This window comes from Rana temporaria (genome assembly GCF_905171775.1).
Source record: "Rana temporaria chromosome 4 unlocalized genomic scaffold, aRanTem1.1 chr4z, whole genome shotgun sequence".
NCBI classification, from domain to species: Eukaryota; Metazoa; Chordata; class Amphibia; order Anura; family Ranidae; genus Rana; species Rana temporaria.
The window spans coordinates 20345-38786 of record NW_024404463.1 but is presented as its reverse complement, the minus strand read 5'-3'; the positions used below and the strand labels follow the sequence as shown (position 1 = coordinate 38786).

General features: G+C 51.6%; 1 protein-coding gene across 2 annotated transcripts in view; it reads right to left on the bottom strand.

The window, feature by feature from the left end:
• Positions 1-18442, bottom strand: part of GNMT (glycine N-methyltransferase) — a 61106-nt gene that overhangs the window by 22467 nt on the left and 20197 nt on the right. For both annotated transcript variants that reach the window (XM_040334331.1, XM_040334332.1), the window contains exon 2: positions 5581-5708. In XM_040334331.1, coding sequence (XP_040190265.1) covers positions 5581-5708 — 128 coding nt within the window. The remainder of the gene's footprint in view (positions 1-5580; positions 5709-18442) is intronic.

The window sequence follows — 18442 nt, the reverse complement described above, 5'->3', positions numbered from 1 at the left end:
ACAGGACACAGACAGAGGACACGGACAGAGGACACGGACACAGGACACGGACAGAGGACACGGACAAAGGACAGAGGACAGATAACACGGACAGAGGACACAGACAGGGACAGAGGACACAGACAGAGGACACGACAGAGGACAGACAGAGGACACAGACACAGGACACAGACACAGGACAGACAGAGGACACAGACAGAGGACACAGACAGGGACAGAGGACACAGACAGAGGACAGACAGAGGACACAGACACAGGACACAGACACAGGACACAGACAAGGGACAGACAGAGGACACAGACAGAGGACACAGACAGGGACAGAGGACACAGACACAGGACACAGACACAGGACAGACAGAGGACACAGACAGAGGACACGGACAGAGGACACAGACACAGGACACGGACAGAGGACACAGACAGAGGACATGGACAGAGGACAGACAGAGGACACAGGACACGGATAGAGGACACAGACACAGGACACAGACAGAAGACAGAAGACACAGACAGAGGACACAGATGCAGGACTCGGACAGAGGACACAGACAGAGGACACAGACAGAGGACACGGACAGAGGTCACGGACAGAGGACACAGACAGAGGACACAGACAAAGGACACAGGACACAGACAGAGGACACAGACAGAGGACACGGACAGAGGACACAGACAGAGGTCACGTGCATAGGACACGGACAAAGGACACAGGACACAGACAGAGGACACGTGCATAGGACACGGACAAAGGACACAGGACACAGACAGAGGACATGGACAGAGGACATGGACAAAGGACACGGACAGAGAACACGGACACAGGACACAGACAGAGGACACAGACACAGGACTCGGACAGAGGACACAGACAGGGACAGAGGACACAGACAGAGGACACAGACAGGGACAGAGGACACAGACAGAGGACACAGACAAAGGACACAGGACAAAGACAGAGGACACGGACACAGGACACAGACAGAGGACAGAAGATACAGACAGAGGACACGGACAAAGGACACAGGACACAGACAGAGGACACGGACAGAGGACACAGGACACGGACAGAGAACATGGACAGAGAACACGGAGACAGGACATGGACAGAGGACACGGACACAGGACACAGACAAAGGACACGGACACAGGATACAGACAGAGGACACGGACAGAGGACATGGACAGAGAACACGGACACAGGACACGGACAGAGGACACGGACACAGGACACGGACAAAGGACACGGACAGAGGACACAGACAGAGAACATGGACAAAGGACACGGACAGAGAACACAGACACAGGAGACGGACAGAGGACACAGACAGAGGACACAGACAGAGGACACGGACAGAGGACACGGACACAGACAGAGAACACGGACAGAGAACACAGGACACGGACAGAGGACACGGACAGAGGACATGGACAAAGGACACGGACAGAGAACACGGACACAGGACACAGACAGAGGACACAGACACAGGACTCGGACAGAGGACACAGACAGGGACAGAGGACACAGACAGAGGACACAGACAGGGTCAGAGGACACAGACAGAGGACACAGACCAAGGACACAGGACAAAGACAGAGGACACGGACACAGGACACAGACAGAGGACAGAAGATACAGACAGAGGACACGGACAAAGGACACAGGACACAGACAGAGGACACGGACAGAGGACACGGACAGAGAACACGGACAGAGAACACGGAGACAGGACACGGACAGAGGACACGGACAGAGGACACAGACAAAGGACACAGACAGAGGACACAGACAGAGGACACGGACACAGGATACAGACAGAGGACACGGACAGAGGACATGGACAGAGAACACGGACACAGGACACGGACAGAGGACACGGACACAGGACACGGACAAAGGACACAGACAGAGGACACAGACAGAGGAGACAGACAGAGGACACGGACAGAGGACACAGACAAAGGACACGGACACAGGATACAGACAGAGGACACGGACAGAGGACACAGACAGAGAACATGGACAAAGGACACGGACAGAGAACACAGACACAGGAGACGGACAGAGGACACAGACAGAGGACACAGACAGAGGACACGGACAGAGGACACGGACACAGGACACAGACAGAGGACACGGACAGAGAACACAGGACACGGACAGAGGACACGGACACAGGACACGGACAAAGGACACAGACAGAGAACACGGACACAGGACACGGACAGAGGACACAGACAGAGGACACAGACAAAGGACACAGACAAAGGACACAGACACAGGACACGGACAGAGGACACGGACAGAGAACACGGATAGAGAATACAGACAGAGGACACGGACAAAGGACACGGACAGAGAACACGGACACAGGACACGGACAGAGGACACAGACAGAGGACACAGACAGAGGACACGGACAGAGGACACAGGACACGGACAGAGAACACGGATAGAGAATACGGACAGAGGACACGGACAAAGGACACGGACAGAGAACACGGACACAGGACACGGACAGAGGGACAAAGGACACGGACAGAGAACACGGACACAGGACACGGACAGAGGACACAGACAGAGGACACGGACAGAGAACACGGACAGAGGACATGGACAGAGAACACAGACACAGGACACGGACAGAGGACACGGACAAAGGACACGGACAGAGAACACGGACAGAGGACACAAAGGACACAGACAGAGGACACGGACACAGGACACGGACACAGGACACGGACAGAGGACACGGACAAAGGACACAGACAGAGGACATGGACACAGGACACAGACAGAGGACAGAAGACACAGACAGAGGACACAGATGCAGGACTCGGACAGAGGACATAGACAGGGACAGAGGACACAGACAGAGGACACAGACAGAGGACAGACAGAGGACAGAGACAGAGGACAGACAGAGGACACAGACACAGGACATGGACAGAGGACACAGACACAGGACACAGACACAGGACAGACAGAGGACACAGATAGAGGACACGGACAGAGGACACGGATAGAGGACACAGACAGAGGAAACAGACAAAGGACACATGACACATACAAAGGACACGGACAGAGGACATGGACAGAGGACAGACAGAGGTCACAGACAGAGGACACGGACAGAGGACACGGACACAGGACACGGACACAGGACACAGACAGAGGACACGGACAGAGGACACAGACAGAGGACACGGACAGAGGACACGGACAGAGGACACAGACAGAGGACACAGACACAGGACACGGACAGAGGACACAGGACACAGACAGAGGACACAGACAGAGGACACGGACAGAGGACAGACAGAGGTCACAGACAGAGAACACGGACAAAGGACACGGACACAGGACACGGACACAGGACACGGACAGAGGACATGGACACAGGACACAGACAGAGGACATGGACAGAGGACACGGACAGAGAACACGGACACAGGACACGGACAGAGGACACAGACAGAGGACACGGACAGAGGACACGGACACAGGACACAGACAGAGGACACGGACAGAGGACACAGACAGAGGACACAGACAAAGGACACAGGACACAGACAGAGGACACGGACAGAGGACACGGACAGAGGACACGGACAGAGGACAGACAGAGGTCACAGACAGAGAACACGGACAAAGGACACGGACACAGGACACGGACACAGGACACGGACAAAGGACATGGACACAGGACACAGACAGAGGACATGGACAGAGGACACGGACAGAGAACACGGACACAGGACACGGACAGAGGACATGGACAGAGGACACGGACAGAGGACACAAATGACACAGACAGAGGACACGGACAGAGGACACAGACAGAGGACACGGACACAGGACACGGACAGAGGACACGGACAAAGGACACGGACAGAGAACACAGACACAGGACACAGAGGACAGAAGACACAGACAGAGGACACAGATGCAGGACTCGGACAGAGGACACAGACAGGGACAGAGGACACAGTCAGAGGACAGACAGAGGACAGAGGACAGACAGAGGACACAGGACACAGACACAGGACAGACAGAGGACACAGATAGAGGACACGGACAGAGGACACAGACACAGGACACGGACAGAGGACAGGGACAGACAGAGGACATGGACAGAGGACATGGACAGAGGTCACAGACACAGGACACGGACAGAGGACACAGACACAGGACACAGACAGAGGACAGAAGACACAGACAGAGGACACAGACACAGGACTCGGACAGAGGACACGGACACAGGACACAGACAGAGGACAGAAGACACAGACAGAGGACACAGACACAGGACTCGGACAGAGGAAACAGACAAAGGACACAGGACACAGACAGAGGACAAGGACAGAGGACACAGACACAGGACACGGACAGAGGACACGGACACAGGACACAGACAGAGGACACGGACAGAAGACACGGACAGAGAACACGGACACAGGACACGAACAGAGGACACAGACACAGGACACGGACAAAGGACACGGACACAGGACACAGACAGAGGACACAGACAGAGGACACGGACAGAGAACACGGACACAGGACACGGACAGAGGACACAGACAGAGGACACAGACAGAGGACACGGACAGAGGACACGGACACAGGACACAGACAGAGGACACGGACAGAGAACACGGACACAGGACACGGACAGAATACATGGACAAAGGACACGGACAGAGAACACAGACACAGGACACAGACAGAGGACAGAAGACACAGACAGAGGACACAGACACAGGACTCGGACAGAGGACACAGACAGGGACAGAGGACACAGACAGAGGACACGGACAAAGGACATGGACAGAGGACACAGACAGAGGACACAGACAAAGGACACATGACACAGACAGAGGACACGGACAGAGGACACGGACAGAGGACATGGACAGAGGACAGACAGAGGTCACAGACAGATTACACGAACAGAGGACACGGACACAGGACACAGACAGAGGACACGGACAGAGGACACAGACAGAGGACAGACAGAGGTCACAGACTGAGGACACGGACAGAGGACACGGACACAGGACACGGACAGAGGACACGGACAGAGGACACGGACACAGGACACAGACAGAGGACACGGACAGAGGACACAGACAGAGAACACGGACACAGGACATGGACAGAGGACACGGACACAGGACACGGACAAAGGACACGGACAGAGGACACGGACAGAGAACACGGACACAGGACACGGACAGAGGACACGGACAGAGGACACGGACAGAGAACACGGACACAGGACACGGACAGAGGACACGGACAAAGGACACGGACAGAGAACACGGACACAGGACACGGACAGAGAACATGGACAGAGGACACAAAGGACACAGACAGAGGACACAGACAGAGGACACGGACAGAGGACACGGACACAGGACACGGACAGAGATCATGGACAGAGGACACAAAGGACACAGACAGAGGACACAGACAGAGGACACGGACAGAGGACACGGACACAAGACACGGGCAGAGGACACGGGCAGAGGACACAGACATGGCTGAACGTTTTCTGTATAGAGCATAATCCATACCCCATCGATCGAATGCCGGCTCTTTCCTCCGGTTCCAGCGCGTCTTCAGGGCGTATTTCAGCATCTTATCGCTGGCGTCAACGCTGACCACCGAGAAACCTTCTTCCACCAACATCTCCGAATCCACACTGAGGAGCGGGAAAGACCACTAGTCAGAAATTCCATGGATGATCCCCCCGAAACTGACCCCAGACAATGTACAATGTTATCTCTTTATCTCTCATTATCTGTCTCTTTATCTCTTATAAACTGTCTCATAATCTGTCTCATTATCTGTCTCTTTATCTCTTATAAACTGTCTCATAATCTGTCTCATTATCTGTCTCTTTATCTCTTATAAACTGTCTCATAATCTGTCATTATCTGTCTCTTTATCTGTCTCGCTATCTCTCATAATCTGTCATTATCTGTCTCATTATCTGTCTCATTGCCCGGGTTTAGCATTTCCTTTGCACAGAAATTGATAAATGCCCCCGAAGTGAGATACAGTTCTATGGGGTTTGAGAAAGATTTTCTCCACAGTTCTTGCTGCTAATTAGGTGAGTGCAGAATTCTGTATCTTGTGATGTGGAGACTCTGGCTTTTCCTTCCTCAAGAGCTGATAATAGATCTGATCTCCCATCTTCTGCGTCTCTCACACATTCTGAAGCCACAGATAATAGATTCATTCCTCTGCTCCCCTCCCTCAGCTCAGGCAGATCCGTTCCTCTGCTCCCCTCCCTCGGCTCAGGCAGATCCTCTCCTCTGCTTCCCTCCCTTGGCTCAGGCAGATCTGTTCCTCTGCTCCCCTCCCTTGGCTCAGGCAGATCCTCTCCTCTGCTTCCCTCCCTTGGCTCAGGCAGATCTGTTCCTCTGCTCCCCTCCCTTGGCTCAGCACATCTGTTCCTCTGCTCCCCTCCCTCAGCTCGGGCAGATCCATTCCTCTGCTCCCCTCCCTCGGCTCAGGCAGATCCTCTCCTCTGCTTCCCTCCCTTGGCTCAGGCAGATCTGTTCCTCTGCTCCCCTCCCTTGGCTCAGCACATCTGTTCCTCTGCTCCCCTCCCTCAGCTCAGGCAGATCCATTCCTCTGCTCCCCTCCCTTGGCTCAGGCATATCCGCTCCTCTGCTCCCCTCCCTTGGCTCAGGCAGATCCGTTCCTCTGCTCCCCTCCCTTGGCTCAGACAAAATAGGGGATATAATTGTAGCACCACCCCCGAAGGAGCTGCTGGTGTGTTTTGGGCGGCGTGTTACCTCATGTTTCTCTGATGTCTAGGGGTGAAAGTTGTAGTAACGGAATGTCCACACAACAGGTGCTCTTTTCTGTGCTCTTTATTTCCCAGCCGGGTAAAAACAATAAAGCTTGGTGAAGAGTCGAGGTTTAGCGATGGTGGAGATCGCAGATTCAGGTGTAACAGGGAAACAGTCCTGCTTCCAACAATACTTTCTTTATCACCACTCCAGCCGGAATGGGTGTAGTGTACCCGGGCAGGCCTCTCTCACCAGCCTCAATGGGTGTAGTGTACCCGGACAGGCCTCTCTCACCAGCTGGAATGGGTGTAGTGTACCCGGACAGGCCTCTCTCACCAGCCTCAATGGGTGTAGTGTACCCGGACAGGCCTCTCTCACCAGCCTCAATGGGTGTAGTGTACCCAGACAGGCCTCTCTCACCAGCCTCAATGGGTGTAGTGTACCCGGACAGGCCTCTCTCACCAGCCTCAATGGGTGTAGTGTACCCGGACAGGCCTCTCTCACCAGCTGGAATGGGTGTAGTGTACCCGGACAGGCCTCTCTCACCAGCCTCAATGGGTGTAGTGTACCCAGACAGGCCTCTCTCACCAGCCTCAATGGGTGTAGTGTACCCGGACAGGCCTCTCTCACCAGCCTCAATGGGTGTAGTGTACCCGGAAAGGCCTCTCTCACCAGCCTCAATGGGTGTAGTGTACCCGGACAGGCCTCTCTCACCAGCCTCAATGGGTGTAGTGTACCCGGACAGGCCTCTCTCACCAGCCTCAATGGGTGTAGTGTACCCGGAAAGGCCTCTCTCACCAGCCTCAATGGGTGTAGTGTACCCGGACAGGCCTCTCTCACCAGCCTCAATGGGTGTAGTGTACCCGGACAGGCCTCTCTCACCAGCCTCAATGGGTGTAGTGTACCCGGACAGGCCTCTCTCACCAGCCTCAATGGGTGTAGTGTACCCGGACAGGCCTCTCTCACCAGCCTCAATGGGTGTAGTGTACCCGGACAGGCCTCTCTCACCAGCCTCAATGGGTGTAGTGTACCCGGACAGGCCTCTCTCACCAGCCTCAATGGGTGTAGTGTACCCGGACAGGCCTCTCTCACCAGCCTCAATGGGTGTAGTGTACCCGGACAGGCCTCTCTCACCAGCCTCAATGGGTGTAGTGTACCCGGACAGGCCTCTCTCACCAGCCTCAATGGGTGTAGTGTACCTGGACAGGCCTCTCTCACCAGCCTCAATGGGTGTAGTGTACCCGGACAGGCCTCTCTCACCAGCCTCAATGGGTGTAGTGTACCCGGACAGGCCTCTCTCACCAGCCTCAATGGGTGTAGTGTACCCGGACAGGCCTCTCTCACCAGCCATTTTACTCCAACCTTCCAATTCAATTTTTAGAAATGTCTCAATTTCAGCAAAATGTGTCCTTTTAAAATCTAAAACTTTGTTTTTTGTATATGATTATTTCGTTTTTGTTTTAATATAAAACCAAAGACATTGGTGATAACTAGAAACCAAATTCTTTCCTACCCCAAACCTAATCCAAACCCCAATCCGAAACCCAACACTAACTCCAACTCCAGCATTACCCTAACTCTACCCCTAACCCCAACACCATCCCCAAACCCAACCTCAACCCCAACCTTAACCCCAACCCTACTCAAGAACTAAACCTAACTCTAAACCTAACCCCAACCCTAATCCCAACCCTAACCCTAACCTTAACCTCAAACCTAACTCCAACATTTACCCTAACTTTACCCCTAACCCCAAACCCATCCCCAAATCCCAACCTTAACCCCAACCCTAACTCAAACCCTAACTACTCTAACCCCAACCCCAAACCCAACCCTTATCCCAACTCAAACCCTAACCTTAGTCCCAAACCTTACTCCAACTCAAGAACTAAACCTAACTCTAACCCTAACCCCAACCCTAATCCCAACCCAAACCCTAACCTTAACCCCAAACCTAACTCCAACATTTACCCTAACTTTACCCCTAACCCCAAACCCATCCCCAAATCCCAACCTTAACCCCCAACCCTAACTCAAACCCTAACTACTCTAACCCCAACCCCAAACCCAACCCTTATCCCAACTCAAACCCTAACCTTAGTCCCAACCCTTACTCCAACTCAAGAACTAAACCTAACTCTAACCCTAACCCCAACCCTAATCCCAACCCAAACCCTAACCTTAACCCCAAACCTAACTCCAACATTTACCCTAACTTTACCCCTAACCCCAAACCCATCCCCAAATCCCAACCTTAACCCCAACCCTAACTCAAACCCTAACTACTCTAACCCCAACCCCAAACCCAACCCTTATCCCAACTCAAACCCTAACCTTAGTCCCAAACCTTACTCCAACTCAAGAACTAAACCTAACTCTAACCCTAACCCCAACCCTAATCCCAACCCAAACCCTAACCTTAACCCCAAACCTAACTCCAACATTTACCCTAACTTTACCCCTAACCCCAAACCCATCCCCAAATCCCAACCTTAACCCCAACCCTAACTCAAACCCTAACTACTCTAACCCCAACCCCAAACCCAACCCTAATCCCAACTCAAACCCTAACCTTAGTCCCAACCCTTACTCCAACTCAAGCACTAACCCTAACCCCAATCCCATCCCCAAACCCAACACTAACCCTAATCCCAACCCAAGCCCCATCCTTAACGATAACTACAACTCAAGCACTAACTCTAACCCTAACTCCAATCCTTTCCTCAATCCTAACCTTAATACCAACCCAAACCCCACCCTTAACCCCAACCCTAACTCCAACTCAAGTACTGACCCTAACTCTAACCCCAACCCCATCCCCAAACCCAACCCTAACCCCAAACTTAACCCCAACCCAAACCCTAACTCCAACCCTATCCCCAAACCCAGCCCTAACCCCAAATCTGATCCTAAGGCAATGCATTGCAGACATGTACTGAGAACATTACTAGCGTACTGTGTATGTTTATGTTGGCTGTTCCTTAGATGTGCTAATTGTCTATGATAATGTGTTCAAGCTGTTACCTGATCTTGCATGGTATATTTTCTGTGTGAATTTACAATAAGGTCAGTTCCAGTTTGCACCTAAGCTAGTGTTGTCTAGTCCTTGGGTGCAATACTCAAGCTATTATACCTGGTTCCTAGTTCCAGATTGGAGGAAGCAATTGACATGCACAGTATAGGCATGTCACTAATAAAAGGGCTGGTAAGGTTATGAAGATAAGAGGCAGGTGGTCAGTATGGTACTGCTCCATTATTTCAGGGTGGTTGGGTGACCACTGAGGTACTTTCACTCTTGTGGTGTATCCATGATGGCAGGTCTCATAAAATGTGTCATACTGAACCTTCTGAGGGAAGAACCCGTGCTTGGTGTCCACAATGGTATAGAACCTTCTAGTACATTGATCAATGTTTCATTTGTGCTTATGAGCCTTTCTGCGCTATGGTAGCCACAGGTGTCACGCGGTGTCCAGAGGGTTGCCATGTCCTGGCTGACTACATACAAGCAGGGAACTGGCTCATCACATTAACCTCTTTATATATTTCTTGGAAAAACCATTTGCTGCAGTAGAGCCAACCTTGTGGATTCATTGTGATGTTGTGTACATGTGGGCTTCCCATTGGCCAGGGACTGGAGGGCTGAATGTTCCATATGTGGCCTTTCCATATCCATGGAAACCTATCAGAGCCTCGGTCACGTAGCGTTTTGCTAGTTGAATTTTGGTGTCATGTGACCAGAGCACCTTCTTCCACATGTTTGCTGTGTCCCCTCCCCCACATGATTGCTGTGTCCCCTCCCCCACATGGCTTCTCACAAACTACAAACAGGACTTCTTATGTCTTTCTTTCTCCAATGTCTTTCTTCTTGTCACTCTTCCATAAAGGGCAGATTTGTGGAGAGACCACTAATAGTTGTCCTGTGGACAGATTCTCCCCCCTGAGCTGTGAAGCTCCTCCAGAGTTACCATGGGCCTCTTGGCTGCTTCTCTGATGAATGCTCTCCTTGCCCGACCCGGTCAGTTTAGGTGGACGGCCATGTCTTGGTAGGTTTGCGGTTGTGCCATACTCGTTCCATTTTCCGATGATGGATTGAACAGAAGCTCCGGGAGATCTTCTTATAACCTCACCCTGCTTTATACTTCTCCACAACTTTATCCCTGACCTGTCTGGTGTGTTCCTTGGCCTTCATGATGCTGTTTGTTCACTAAGGTTCTCTAACAAACCTCTGAGGGCTTCACAGAACAGCTGTATTTATACTGAGATGACATGACACACAGGTGACTCTATTTACTAATCAGGTGACTTCTGAAGGCGATTGGTTCCCCTAGATTTTAGTTATCAGAGTAAAGGGGGCGTTATACAAATGCCCCTCCCCCCACACTTCTCACAGATTTATTTGTATCATTTTCCTTCCACTTCACAATTATGTGACACTTTGCCTCTCACATAAAATCCCAATAAAATACATTTATGTTTTTGGATGTAACATGACAAATTGTGGGAAATCTTAAGGGGTATGAATACTTTTTCCAGGCACAGTACATTACACTGTGTGTTTAGTATCACTTTAAGGTGCGGTGTTCTAGAGCAGCGGTCATCTCCTATCCTGCAGGACCCACTAACAGGCCAGGTTTTATGTATTACCTTGGGGAGATGCAATCACTGAGCAGCAAATGATATCACCTGTCATGTATTTCAGTTATCCTGCAAACCTGGCCTGTTACTGGGCCCTGCAGGACGGGGGTGATGACCTCTGCCCTAGAGGAGCCGGACTGTGTTTGACTGAAATGTCCCAGGTAAGCAGTAAAGTTCATGAGTGTCGGTGTGAGGATATAATGTCATTTCTCTGTGTGATGATCGGGGATGGTGAGACGATCGACTTCTGTGAGGCAAGGAAGGTGAATGATGGACATTCCTATCTCAAGGGAGATGAGGAGGAAGGGAGATGAGGAGGAAGGGAGATGAGGAGGAAGGGAGATGAGGAGGAAGGGTGATGAGGAGGAAGGGAGATGAGGAGAAAGGGAGATGAGGAGGAAGGGAGATGAGGAGGAAGGGAGATGAGGAGATGAGGAGGAAGGGAGATGAGGAGATGAGGAAGAAGGGAGATGAGGAGGAAGGGAGATGAGGAGAAAGGGAGATGAGGAGGAAGGGAGATGAGGAGGAAGGGAGATGAGGAGATGAGGAGGAAGGGAGATGAGGAGGAAGGGAGATGAGGAGGAAGGGAGATGAGGAGGAAGGGAGATGAGGAGAAAGGGAGATGAGGAGGAAGGGAGATGAGGAGGAAGGGAGATGAGGAGGAAGGGAGATGAGGAGAAAGGGAGATGAGGAGGAAGGGTGATGAGGAGGAAGGGAGATGAGGAGAAAGGGAGATGAGGAGGAAGGGAGATGAGGAGGAAGGGAGATGAGGAGGAAGGGAGATGAGAAAGAAGGGAGATGAGGAGGAAGGGAGATGAGGAGGAAGGGAGATGAGGAGGAAGGGAGATGATGAGAAGGGGAGATAAGGAGGAAGGGAGATGAGGAGGAAGGGAGATGAGGAGGAAGGGAGATGAGGAGGAAGGGAGATGAGGAGGAAGGGAGATGAGGAGATGAGGAGGAAGGGAGATGAGGAGATGAGGAGAAAGGGAGATGAGGAGGAAGGGAGATGAGGAGGAAGGGAGATGAGGAGGAAGGGAGATGAGGAGAAAGGGAGATGAGGAGGAAGGGAGATGAAGAGGAAGGGAGAAGAGGAGGAAGGGAGATGAGGAGGAAGGGATATGAGGAGGAAGGGAGATGAGGAGGAAGGGAGATGAGGAGAAAGGGAGATGAGGAGGAAGGGAGATGAGGTGATGAGGAGGAAGGGAGATGAGGAGGAAGGGAGATGAGGAGGAAGGGAGATGAGGAGGAAGGGTGATGAGGAGGAAGGGAGATGAGGAGAAAGGGAGATGAGGAGGAAGGGAGATGAGGAGAAAGGGAGATGAGGAGGAAAGGAGATGAGGTGGAAGGGAGATGAGGAGGAAGGGAGATGAGGAGGAAGGGAGATGAGGAGGAAGGGAGATGAGGAGGAAGGGAGATGAGGAGAAAGGGAGATGAGGAGAAAGGGAGATGAGGAGGAAGGGAGATGAGGAGGAAGGGAGATGAGGAGATGAGGAGGAAGGGAGATGAGGAGGAAGAGAGATGAGGAGAAAGGGAGATGAGGAGGAAGGGAGATGAGGAGGAAGGGAGATGAGGAGGAAGGGAGATGAGGAGAAAGGGAGATGAGGAGATGAGGAGGAAGGGAGATGAGGAGAAAGGGAGATGAGGAGAAAGGGAGATGAGGAGGAAGGGAGATGAGGAGAAAGGGAGATGAGAAGGAAGGGAGATGAGGAGGAAGGGAGATGAGGAGATGAGGAGGAAGGGAGATGAGGAGGAAGAGAGATGAGGAGAAAGGGAGATGAGGAGGAAGGGAGATGAGGAGGAAGGGAGATTAGGAGGAAGGGAGATGAGGAGGAAGGGAGATGAGGAGATGAGGAGGAAGGGAGATGAGGAGAAAGGGAGATGAGGAGGAAGGGAGATGAGGAGAAAGGGAGATGAGGAGGAAGGGAGATGAGGAGGAAGGGAGATGAGGAGATGAGGAGGAAGGGAGATGAGGAGAAAGGGAGATGAGGAGGGAGGGAGATGAGGAGGAAGGGAGATGAGGAGGAAGGGAGATGAGGAGGAAGGGAGATGAGGAGATGAGGAGGAAGGGAGATGAGGAGGAAGGGAGATGAGGAGGAAGGGAGATGAGGAGGAAGGGTGATGAGGAGGAAGGGAGATGAGGAGGAAGGGAGATGAGGAGGAAGGGAGATGAGGAGATGAGGAGGAAGGGAGATGAGGAGGAAGGGAGATGAGGAGGAAGGGAGATAAGGAGGAAGGGAGATGAGGAGAAAGGGAGATGAGGAGGAAGGGAGATGAGGAGGAAGGGAGATGAGGAGATGAGGAGGAAGGGAGATGAGGAGAAAGGGAGATGAGGAGGAAGGGAGATGAGGAGGAAGGGAGATGAGGAGGAAGGGAGATGAGGAGGAAGGGAGATGAGGAGAAAGGGAGATGAGGAGGAAGGGTGATGAGGAGGAAGGGAGATGAGGAGAAAGGGAGATGAGGAGGAAGGGAGATGAGGAGGAAGGGAGATGAGGAGGAAGGGAGATGAGGAGGAAGGGAGATGAGGAGGAAGGGAGATGAGGAGGAAGGGAGATGAGGAGGAAGGGAGATGATGAGAAGGGGAGATAAGGAGGAAGGGAGATGAGGAGGAAGGGAGATGAGGAGGAAGGGAGATGAGGAGGAAGGGAGATGAGGAGGAAGGGAGATGAGGAGATGAGGAGGAAGGGAGATGAGGAGATGAGGAGAAAGGGAGATGAGGAGGAAGGGAGATGAGGAGGAAGGGAGATGAGGAGGAAGGGAGATGAGGAGAAAGGGAGATGAGGAGGAAGGGAGATGAAGAGGAAGGGAGAAGAGGAGGAAGGGAGATGAGGAGGAAGGGATATGAGGAGGAAGGGAGATGAGGAGGAAGGGAGATGAGGAGAAAGGGAGATGAGGAGGAAGGGAGATGAGGTGATGAGGAGGAAGGGAGATGAGGAGGAAGGGAGATGAGGAGGAAGGGAGATGAGGAGGAAGGGTGATGAGGAGGAAGGGAGATGAGGAGAAAGGGAGATGAGGAGGAAGGGAGATGAGGAGAAAGGGAGATGAGGAGGAAAGGAGATGAGGTGGAAGGGAGATGAGGAGGAAGGGAGATGAGGAGGAAGGGAGATGAGGAGGAAGGGAGATGAGGAGGAAGGGAGATGAGGAGAAAGGGAGATGAGGAGAAAGGGAGATGAGGAGGAAGGGAGATGAGGAGGAAGGGAGATGAGGAGATGAGGAGGAAGGGAGATGAGGAGGAAGAGAGATGAGGAGAAAGGGAGATGAGGAGGAAGGGAGATGAGGAGGAAGGGAGATGAGGAGGAAGGGAGATGAGGAGAAAGGGAGATGAGGAGATGAGGAGGAAGGGAGATGAGGAGAAAGGGAGATGAGGAGAAAGGGAGATGAGGAGGAAGGGAGATGAGGAGAAAGGGAGATGAGGAGGAAGGGAGATGAGGAGGAAGGGAGATGAGGAGATGAGGAGGAAGGGAGATGAGGAGGAAGAGAGATGAGGAGAAAGGGAGATGAGGAGGAAGGGAGATGAGGAGGAAGGGAGATTAGGAGGAAGGGAGATGAGGAGGAAGGGAGATGAGGAGAAAGGGAGATGAGGAGGAAGGGAGATGAGGAGGAAGGGAGATGAGGAGATGAGGAGGAAGGGAGATGAGGAGAAAGGGAGATGAGGAGGGAGGGAGATGAGGAGGAAGGGAGATGAGGAGGAAGGGAGATGAGGAGGAAGGGAGATGAGGAGATGAGGAGGAAGGGAGATGAGGAGGAAGGGAGATGAGGAGGAAGGGAGATGAGGAGGAAGGGTGATGAGGAGGAAGGGAGATGAGGAGGAAGGGAGATGAGGAGGAAGGGAGATGAGGAGATGAGGAGGAAGGGAGATGAGGAGGAAGGGAGATGAGGAGGAAGGGAGATAAGGAGGAAGGGAGATGAGGAGAAAGGGAGATGAGGAGGAAGGGAGATGAGGAGGAAGGGAGATGAGGAGATGAGGAGGAAGGGAGATGAGGAGGAAGGGAGATGAGGAGGAAGGGAGATGAGGAGAAAGGGAGATGAGGAGGAAGGGACATAAGGAGGAAGGGAGATGAGGAGGAAGGGAGATGAGGAGGAAGGGAGATGAGGAGGAAGGGAGATGAGGAGATGAGGAGGAAGGGAGATGAGGAGGAAGGGAGATGAGGAGAAAGGGAGATGAGGAGGAAGGGACATAAGGAGGAAGGGAGATGAGGAGAAAGGGAGATGAGGAGGAAGGGAGATGAGGAGAAAGGGAGATGAGGAGAAAGGGAGATGAGGAGGAAGGGAGATGAGGAGAAAGGGAGATGAGGAGGAAGGGACATAAGGAGGAAGGGAGATGAGGAGGAAGGGAGATGAGGAGGAAGGGAGATGAGGAGAAAGGGAGATGAGGAGGAAGGGTGATGAGGAGGAAGGGTGATGAGGAGGAAGGGTGATGAGGAGAAAGGGAGATGAGGAGGAAGGGAGATGAGGAGGAAGGGAGATGAGGAGGAAGGGAGATGAGGAGGAAGGGAGATGAGGAGAAAGGGAGATGAGGAGAAAGGGAGATGAGGAGGAAGGGAGATGAGGAGGAAGGGAGATGAGGAGAAAGGGAGATGAGGAGGAAGGGAGATGAGGAGGAAGGGAGATGAGGAGGAAGGGAGATGAGGAGGAAGGGTGATGAGGAGAAAGGGAGATGAGGAGGAAGGGAGATGAGGAGAAGGGAGATGAGGAGGAAGAGAGATGAGGAGAAAGGGAGATGAGGAGGAAGGGAGATGAGGAGGAAGGGAGATGAGGAGGAAGGGAGATGAGGAGAAAGGGAGATGAGGAGGAAGGGAGATGAGGAGGAAGGGAGATGAGGAGATGAGGAGGAAGGGAGATGAGGAGGAAGGGAGATGAGGAGGAAGGGAGATGAGGAGGAAGGGAGATGAGGAGGAAGGGAGATGAGGAGAAAGGGAGATGAGGAGGAAGGGAGATGAGGAGGAAGGGAGATGAGGAGGAAGGGAGATGAGGAGAAAGGGAGATGAGGAGAAAGGGAGATGAGGAGGAAGGGAGATGAGGAGGAAGGGAGATGAGGAGAAAGGGTGATGAGGAGGAAGGGAGATTAGGAGATGAGGAGGAAGGGAGATGAGGAGGAAGGGAGATGAGGAGGAAGGGTGATGAGGAGAAAGGGAGATGAGGAGGAAGGGAGATGAGGAGGAAGGGAGATGAGGAGGAAGGGAGATGAGGAGGAAGGGAGATGAGGAGAAGGGGAGATGAGGAGGAAGAGAGATGAGGAGAAAGGGAGATGAGGAGGAAGGGAGATGAGGAGGAAGGGAGATGAGGAGGAAGGGTGATGCGTCACCGGATCGGCACGAAGGTCGAATCTTCTTCATTTTATTGTTTTTTGTCCCATTTTTCTATTTCTTTTGGAGTTATGTTCCGGTATAAGGGATGTTATTGTAGTGATGTTGGGTTGTCGTGTTTGCCATGAGATATGGAGTCCCAATGCTGACTGAGGGGAAGACGATAAGAAGATCTTCCACTGGCACTGGAGGATTTCCTTCCACACACGAACATTCATTCACATGAGATCGACTTTCTTCCAAGGTCCCATTTATTAGCACAGATGCCGTAAACATTCATTTATTTTCTGCTTTTGCCAATCCACACCGGAAATCTGTGACTTTGGACTGTTTACTCCTCCGTGTCCATGCCGGTCACTGACCTTCGCTGGTGTTTGTTATTGTGAGGTAAGTCCTGAAACATTCCATATCAGCGACATGGTCCCAGGTTCATTCTCCTGGAGGTACTTTCTGGGTGAGAGGTACCTACATGGAGCGCCTCTCCATTCCATGGGCAGATATCACTTCGGGGTAACTCTTAACCTCTTCAATACCAGGAGATTTCACCCCCTTCCTGCCCAGGCCTCAGTGTGACGAACCCTCGTCCTCAACAGGACTATGTCCGCCGTCAATGCTTCCTCTGTCCAGAACCAGCACCGTCCAAGACTCTCCCCCTCCCCCAGTCACCAGCCGTAACACAGTGTAGGGTGAACAACAACATCAAACTTCCTTTATTTCAGCACATGATACTACAGATATCCAACTCCAAGACACTTCCCCCCACCCTTGGATTTAGGCCTGGCTAAAGTGGTAGTAAACTCTGCACTACCACTTTAACCTGCAGGTAAGCCTATAATAACCCTAACCCTATAATAAGGCCTATAATAACCCTAACCCTATAATAAGGCCTATAATAACCCTAACCCTATAATAAGGCCTATAATAACCCTAACCCTATAATAAGGCCTATAATAACCCTAACCCTATAATAAGGCCTATAATAACCCTAACAATATAATATTGCCTATAATAACCCTAACCCTATAATAAGGCCTATAATAACCCTAACCCTATAATAAGGCCTATAATAACCCTAGCCCTATAATAAGGCCTATAATAACCCTAACCCTATAATAAGACCTATAATAACCCTAACCCTATAATAAGACCTATAATAACCCTAAACCTATAATAAGGCCTATAATAACCCTAACCCTATAATAAGGCCTATAATAACCCTAACCCTATAATGAGGCCTATAATAACCCTAACCCTATAATAAGACCTATAATAACCCTAACCCTATAATAAGGCCTATAATAACCCTAACCCTATAATAAGGCCTATAATAACCCTAACCCTATAATGAGGCCTATAATAACCCTAACCCTATAATAAGGCCTATAATAACCCTAACCCTATAATAAGACCTATAATAACCCTAACCCTATAATAAGGCCTATAATAACCCTAACCCTATAATAAGGCCTATAATAACCCTAACCCTATAATAAGACCTATAATAACCCTAACCCTATAATAAGGCCTATAATAACCCTAACCCTATAATGAGGCCTATAATAACCCTGACCCTATAATAACCCTAACCCTATAATGAGGCCTATAATAACCCTAACCCTATAATAAGGCCTATAATAACCCTAACCCTATAATGAGGCCTATAATAACCCTGACCCTATAATAACCCTAACCCTATA